At 58.9% G+C, this 6,663-nt stretch overlaps 1 protein-coding gene across 1 annotated transcript; it reads right to left on the reverse strand.

Annotated features, from left to right (window-relative positions):
- Positions 1-236: 236 nt before the first annotated feature.
- NKX6-3 (NK6 homeobox 3) lies at positions 237-5,628 on the reverse strand. Its single transcript, XM_037813212.1, has 3 exons — positions 4,854-5,628; positions 2,768-2,937; positions 237-1,271 (listed from the first exon to the last, which is right to left on the reverse strand). The coding sequence occupies exons 1-3, from the start codon at positions 5,233-5,235 to the stop codon at positions 1,032-1,034; spliced, it is 792 nt and encodes a 263-aa protein (XP_037669140.1). The 5' UTR covers positions 5,236-5,628; the 3' UTR covers positions 237-1,031.
- Positions 5,629-6,663: the final 1,035 nt, after the last annotated feature.

A 6,663-nucleotide genomic window follows, 5' to 3' on the forward strand; every position in this document is an offset into this window, starting at 1 on the left:
TGGGCTGTGTCCTCTATGGCCAGCTTCCCACCCATTCCCCCAGACCCATCCCCTCCCACCTACGGTAGCTCAGAATCAGGGGGTGCAAAAACAGCACCCTGTCAGTCATCGCCATCCTGCAGCACCCCCTTGAGTGCCAGGGAGCAGGGTGACACAAGGAAAGGAAGGACCGTGGGTTCCAAGTTAGCCCATAGCTCAGCCCCTCCCCTGCACCCCTTCCCTGCCCTGGGGGCCTCTCCCACAGGACCCCTCCTGCCATGGGTACCCTCTTGGAGGAGCAGGAGTTTTGGAGGTCCTTTGCAGGTCTGCCTTTGGGGGCCCTCCCTGCACCCCCATTGCTAGATGGGCTGCCCTTCTCTCCAGGTGGCCCTGGGTTTGCATCAGCACCCAGGGTGTTCCCGCTGGGGTGGCCATTAGGTAGGGCACTCGCCCCAGGAGTCTCTCATCTTTAACCTGCCCCTTTCCCAGCCAGTGGTGGCTCCCTGTCTCTTCCAGTCTCAGGGGACAGTGGAGAAAGGAGGCTACAGAGGATCTCTGCCACTCAGGGGGCCTCAACCTTGAGTTTGGGTGTCAGGAGTAGTTCTTCACCGGGACTCACTTCCCTTCCCTGGGGAGGTTCTCCTCCTGCCTGGGTTGCCCAGTTGGCCCCGGCTCCCTCCTGCAGTGGGATCCTTCCTGCCCAGTGGTCTTGAGAGAATCTAGAAGTGCTGCCCCTGCCCCCGGTTTCCTCCTTCAGCCGGAGCCTGGTCATTTTAGCCTGCCTGGGCACTTGGGAAGCTGCAAAATGTCAGGGCCAAGCCTCTGCCCATGGGGCCCCACTGGGGTGCGAGATGGTGAAGAGGTGCCCGAGCCCGCCGGCCTCGGGAGGTGTCCGCGCCCCTCTCTGCCCCGTCCTCAGCTGGCCTGGCCTCCCCGCCTCCTCGGCAGCCCCCGGGCTGGGCTCGGCCCCCTTTCCCTCCAGCAGCGTGGGGAAGGGAAGGGAAGGGAAAGGGCGGCCCCGACTCTGCGCTGCGCGCGGCGGGGCGGGCGACTCAGACGCTGTGCGCGCCCAGGCTGAGCACCGAGAAGGCGGCGCGGTGCTTGCGCAGCAGCAGCCGGATCTTCTCGTCGTCGGAGTCGGGGTCCAGCGGCTTGTTGTACTCGTCGTCCTCGTTCTCCGAGGCCGCGCGGTCCCCGCCCGCGCTCGTGCCTCCCGGGGCCCGAGGCGTGGAGGACGAGGGCTCCAGGGCGCTCTTCTTCCTCCACTTGGTCCTTCGGTTCTGGAACCACACCTGGGGTGAGACAGTCTGAGAGAATCTGGAAGTGCTGCCCCCAAAGAGCCTCACGCCCAGAGTCACAGGGCCCTTTCCAGGAGGGTGGCCCACGCCGTGGTAAGTTCTCTTAGTCCTTATTTTTATAGTAAAGTGAATGGCTCAGTTAGGAGTAAACTAATACTCAAGTCATCCTCATTATTATTGCAATAAAACAAAAGTAACTGTCGTGAGTTCCGCAGCCCTTTCAGCTCTGCTGCAGCGTTCCCTGCCGTGTATCCGCCTGTTCCCTTTCCTATCTGGGGCCCTGGGGAGGGGAGGCTTAGCCCGGGTGGGGGCACATCAGCGGGTGCTCAAGAGTTGCCCTCCTCTTTTTAAGCTTCACAAACCTGCACTGAACAGGGACTTTGGCACGTCACAGATGATTTTTCCCCCTTAATCATAAAAACAACACACACTCATTGCTTGAGAGAGATAAAAAGTATAGAGAAGCACTAAAAGAAACAGAAAAACACGTAAGAGGACTGCACAGCCTTTCCTTCCATCTAGATCCATCAGCCTTCACTCAGCGGTTATTCTTTCGCTGCCAAGGAGGCTGGGGAGGTCGATGGCTTGTGGAGACGCCAGACCCTGAACAGCCCCCAGACCTGGGATCCTAACCTGGCCCTGCTACTTCTTCTGCCCTCCAGCCTGTCACCGTTTCACAGAGGCGGGCCGTTCTGCAACTGCCAAGGCCGTAGCTCAAAGCTTTCTTCTTTGGGGCCCCTGCCCAAAGTGTCTCAGGAGAGATCTGACTTCCAAGTTGGAAAAGTTGCCCCCGGGGAAGTCGCTGGAGGGAGATACTGCTTTATAAGGCCTGTACATGGGGCCCTCACAGGGTCCCCTGGTGTGTGGTGTGAGAGCGTGAGTTGACCTCCCTAGGCCTCATGTCAGGCAACAACGCCATCATACGTGGATGTGCCATCTGATCTTCAGTTAGGTGGCTGTGGGTGGCAGGACGCATTCTCTTTATTTTAAAGATCAGTAAGCTAAGGCCAGCTCCTTCTGTGAGGTGCCGAGACAGACTTGAACCCAGATCACCTGACTTCTAATCTGGCCCGGAGGCTACCAGCAGCTTTTGGAATTCCTGGCAGTGCAGTGGAGGAGAAAAGCATGATGTTTGGAATCCTCCAGATCTGGGGTTGAGTCCCAGCTCTGTCAATTACCAGCTGGGTGACCTTGGGCACGAGGTTTAACTGGATTGTGTAAAATGGATAGTAATACTGACCTCCAGGTTGCTGTGAGGATTAAATAAGGCTCCTAAAATGGACTTGACAGATGATAGCCATTATTTTGCTATAGGTAATTACAATCTTAGGGTAAGGGGGCAGACAGAGCCCAGGCACCAAGGCAGCCTTACCCCGGGAGCTGGGAGAAGTGGGGAGAGCATGGCCGCTTCTCTCCCATGCCGTGGCACCCCAGTTCTGGCAGGCTCCCCAGTCCAAGGCAGACGGACGCCTTCTCCCACACAGACTCACCTTCACCTGGGATTCTGTCATCCCCAGCGAGTATGCCAGCCGCGCCCTCTCAGGGCCAGCCAAGTACTTGGTCTGCTCAAAGGTTTTCTCCAGGGCAAAGATCTGGTGCCCCGTGAAGGTGGGCCGGGTGTGCTTTTTCTTGTGGATGCTGTCACTCAGGGGGTCCGGCGCTGGCAGGAGGAAGGAAGCAGGGGGTTAGCAGGTGCGTGGGGCCTGGGGACTGGGCACTACCTGCCGAGTGCCGGCCCTGTTCTCCCTCTGCCACTGGCCAGCTCCCACCCAGAGAGAGGCCGGAGCAGCATTCGTCTGCCGTGCCTCAGTGGTCAGGGTCTCCTCGTCTCAGAGGGAATCCCCCTGCCACCACCAGGTTATATCTGCTTAGGGACGCAGGGACTTGGAACCTGGGTCTTGTGCCTCTCCAACTCCTGCCTTCCGTTGAGGGGCAACAGGCATTTCCTCTGTCTCAGGGACTTTCCTTCAGGTCACAGAGGGCCTGTGAATTCCTTCCCCCTTCCTTGCCCTTGAGCCCCAACTTCTCAGGTCTCTAGAAAAAACGGGGGTGGGGGGTGGGGGTTGGTGAGTCTCAAGCCTCAAGGCACTGCTTTCCTCATGCCATCAGATCTGGAGTTTGGGAGGCTTAGCCACACTGAGGGTTCTGGGCACGGAGACTGGAGACCCTGAGGCCTGAGCCAGGGCAGCTTGATTGGGAGGAGCCAGGCGGAGGGCAGTGGAGGCTCAGGGGAAGTGGCATCCCCTGGGGTCGGGCCTGGCAGTCCATGTTCCATCTCATGTTACAGGTGGGGAAACCGAGGCATAGAAAGGGGAGGAAACCTCCCAAGAGTCTATCATCTTCAGTCTTCTCTCCATTTCCCTTAACCCAGTCACTGAAATTCTTAGATATTCTCCTGGGTGTGTACATTTGTGACTGAAGAGTAGAGGGGTGGAGAGGGTGTGGGAGCAGGGAGGAGGGAAGGGAGATGGAGGTGAGAGAGAGCAAGAGAGAGAGAGAGAGCTTGAGGCCTGTCTTAAGCACCTGAGACCATGTAAAATTGGCTCAGCCTCCCCCCTTAACTCCCCGTGTTTCGGGAGAGGGAGGGGTGGGCTGTCGGGCTGTGTGACAGCCTGGAGCACTGTAACCAGATGGGAGGCAGATGTGCTTTCCAGGCTCTGCTTGGCTGGCCCTGAGCCCCCACTGCAGTGAGGGAGGCCAGAAGTCAGACAAAGCAGCGTCTCCCTCTGTCCTTGCCCCTGCCTTTCCCGGGCAGGACATCAGGGTCACAGGGTGGCTTCCAGAGACACGTGGCTCTCCCTGCCTCTCAGGTAGGCCCCACCAGGCTGTGCCTGTCCTGCCACTTCCTCCAGTCCCCAAGCCCCTTGAATTTGTTCTCTAAAAACCCCAGCTCTGGAATGAGTGGGGTGAGGAGAGGCCCCCAACAGCCAGGGCCAAGTTCAGCTTGGTTCAGCAGCTATTCTGGAGGCTGCATGGTTGTTGCTCTATTGTTCTTTATACCCTGAAAGGAGGGTGGGACCCGAGAAATAGGCCCCCTCCTCTCAGGTAGGGCCAGGATGCTACCAGGATGAATTCTGCATTGCAGAATGATGCCAGGGCATGAGTGGGCTCTTTGGAAAGGTGATCTAATGTGAATTCTCCTTGTTGGGAGTGGCATTTGCCTGCATTCTGAGGACTGGATGGGGTAGGGGGGTGCACAAGTGGTGGGCAGCATGAGCTCTGGGTGGGGGAAATTAGGAGACCTGCCAAGTAGGATCCTCCATAGGGCATGGCTGTGTGGAGTCCCCCAGTTTCCCTAGGAGGGAAGCTGAGATGGTAGCTGTAAAGGGTGGTGTTGGGGTACAGGACACCTGTGTCCAAGCAAGGCAGGGGGCGGGGATGCAGAGGGCAGAGGGTTCAATCCTGCACTAAGCTGAGGAAATGGACCCAGGGCCCTCAGCTGGGCTAATGGTGACTAAAGGGGACAGTGGGTACGTCCTGCCCTGCGAGGGGTCCCGTCCTCATCACCCCCCCACCTCCCTCCGAGTCTGGGCGGTATCCGGGCTGAGTGGGGGTGAAGCTTCGCCCTGTACTCACTGTTGCCGCACGGCCGCCCGCCTCGCCAGTCCTGGCCTGTGTCCGCCCAGCAGTTCCGGGTCCGGGTGGGGTACTCGTTCCCAGCCTTGGAAAAATTCCCAACCTGGGGCCCGTAGTAGACCCCCTGGGAGCTGAGTCCACCAAAGCCTGCCACGTGGGGGTAGCTGGAGAGGAGGCTGCTGTTTGGCGTGGCCACGGGCCTGCTCAGGATGTCCGTGATCCCATGGGGGGTCCCGGCGGCCAGCTGAGGACCCAGCCCCGGGGGGCTGAGCTTGTAGAAGGAGTTCTGCACCGAGTACTGGCACACGGGGGCCTTCATCTCCGAGAACTGAGCCAGCGGCGTATTGTTCAGCAGGAACGTCCCCTGGAGGTTGGACTCCATGATCCCCAGGACGGGGGGCAGGGGTAGGCGGCAGGGCCCTGGCCACCCAAATACAGGCCCTTAAAGCCCGAGACTCCACAACCTGGCCCAGAGTCCCATGGCAGGTTCGGAGGGTCAAAATCGGGCCCAGAGCCCCCGACTGCCCTCCCACCTAAAGCATCCGGCCGCGCCCTTGCCCAGGAACTGGGCACCCACGTCAGCTGCTGGGAAGGAAGGCGCCTCCTGGGGCAGGTGGGAAGCCTCCCAGCGCGCCTTCCTGCGGTCCCTGCCCCGGCCTGGAGAAGGGTGGCTCCCTGCACCTCAGCTCAGACCCCGCCTCTGCCTTTGAGTCTGGGGACCTTCCATGAGAAGTTTTAAGTTCAGAGAACCAACATTTCCCTGATAAAGACATGGCCCATTAGAATACGGCCCGAGACTGGCTGAGCTGCCAGAGCCGCGTCACCATTGGTCGAAACCCACACAAGGCCTCACATTGGCTTTTCCTAGACAAATTGCACTTTGAAAGATTGACTGTAAAATCAGCCACTGTGTGTGTGTGTGTGTGTGTGTGTGTGTGTGTGTGTGTGAGAGAGAGAGAGAGAGAGAGAGAGAGAGAGAGAGAGAGAGAGAGAGAGAGAGAGAGAAAGAGAGAGAGGGAGAGAGAGAGGAAAATTAGCTCCCCAGAAGCTCTGTCTGTCGTCAGACAGTCCATTGCTCCTGGTCTCCCCAAGCCCAGCATCTGGTAAAAGGTGGGTGCCTGGGTCCCCCCAGAAGCTCCTGAGGCAGCTGGGAGTGACAGTTCCTGCAGGTGCTCTCCTGAGGGAGAGGAGGCCGGGCTCAGAGGTTGCTGCCCTGGCGGGGGCTTTTGACCTGCTCAGGACCTTTTCTGTGGCTGCCGAAGCCTTACGGGAGGCAAAGCTTCCCCTTCCTCTTCTGTGCTGGGACGGGTAAGTGGGGAAGCTAGGGCAGTGCCTGCTTTCTGGGGGGATGCAAATGCCCAGGCTCAAGAGCCTGGGGGTAGGAGCCTGCTGGGGCCCAGGGGACAGTGGGAGTGGGGAGTCGGTGGGAACTCTGAGGACAGTGCAGGTGTGTATTTTCCTGCCCACCAAGGCTGATGAGAGTGGTGGTTCTGGGCCCACATGTTTCTAGCCTCTCCCTCTGGGGGGCCTTCCCTAGGCCCCTCTGTTAGAATCTTTTCTTCTTCCTCCTCAGTGCACCAGAGGAATCCTGTGTTGTTGCCGTGTTCAGTCTGCCTTAGTGCTGGCTGTGGAACTGGGCAGGCCGGGAGGGCAGATGATTCCGCGTGGATCCTGGTGCAGGGCACTTGGCTGGTGCTCGCTATGTATTTCATGTGGATTGGATGGATTGAACTGGATTGAATCACAGAGCACTCGTGTACTTTTTCTAATAAATTTTTACATGTGCAAGGCTCAACTGGGGGCAATCTCC

The sequence above is a fragment of the Choloepus didactylus genome, chromosome 20 (assembly GCF_015220235.1).
Source record: "Choloepus didactylus isolate mChoDid1 chromosome 20, mChoDid1.pri, whole genome shotgun sequence".
NCBI classification, from domain to species: Eukaryota; Metazoa; Chordata; class Mammalia; order Pilosa; family Megalonychidae; genus Choloepus; species Choloepus didactylus.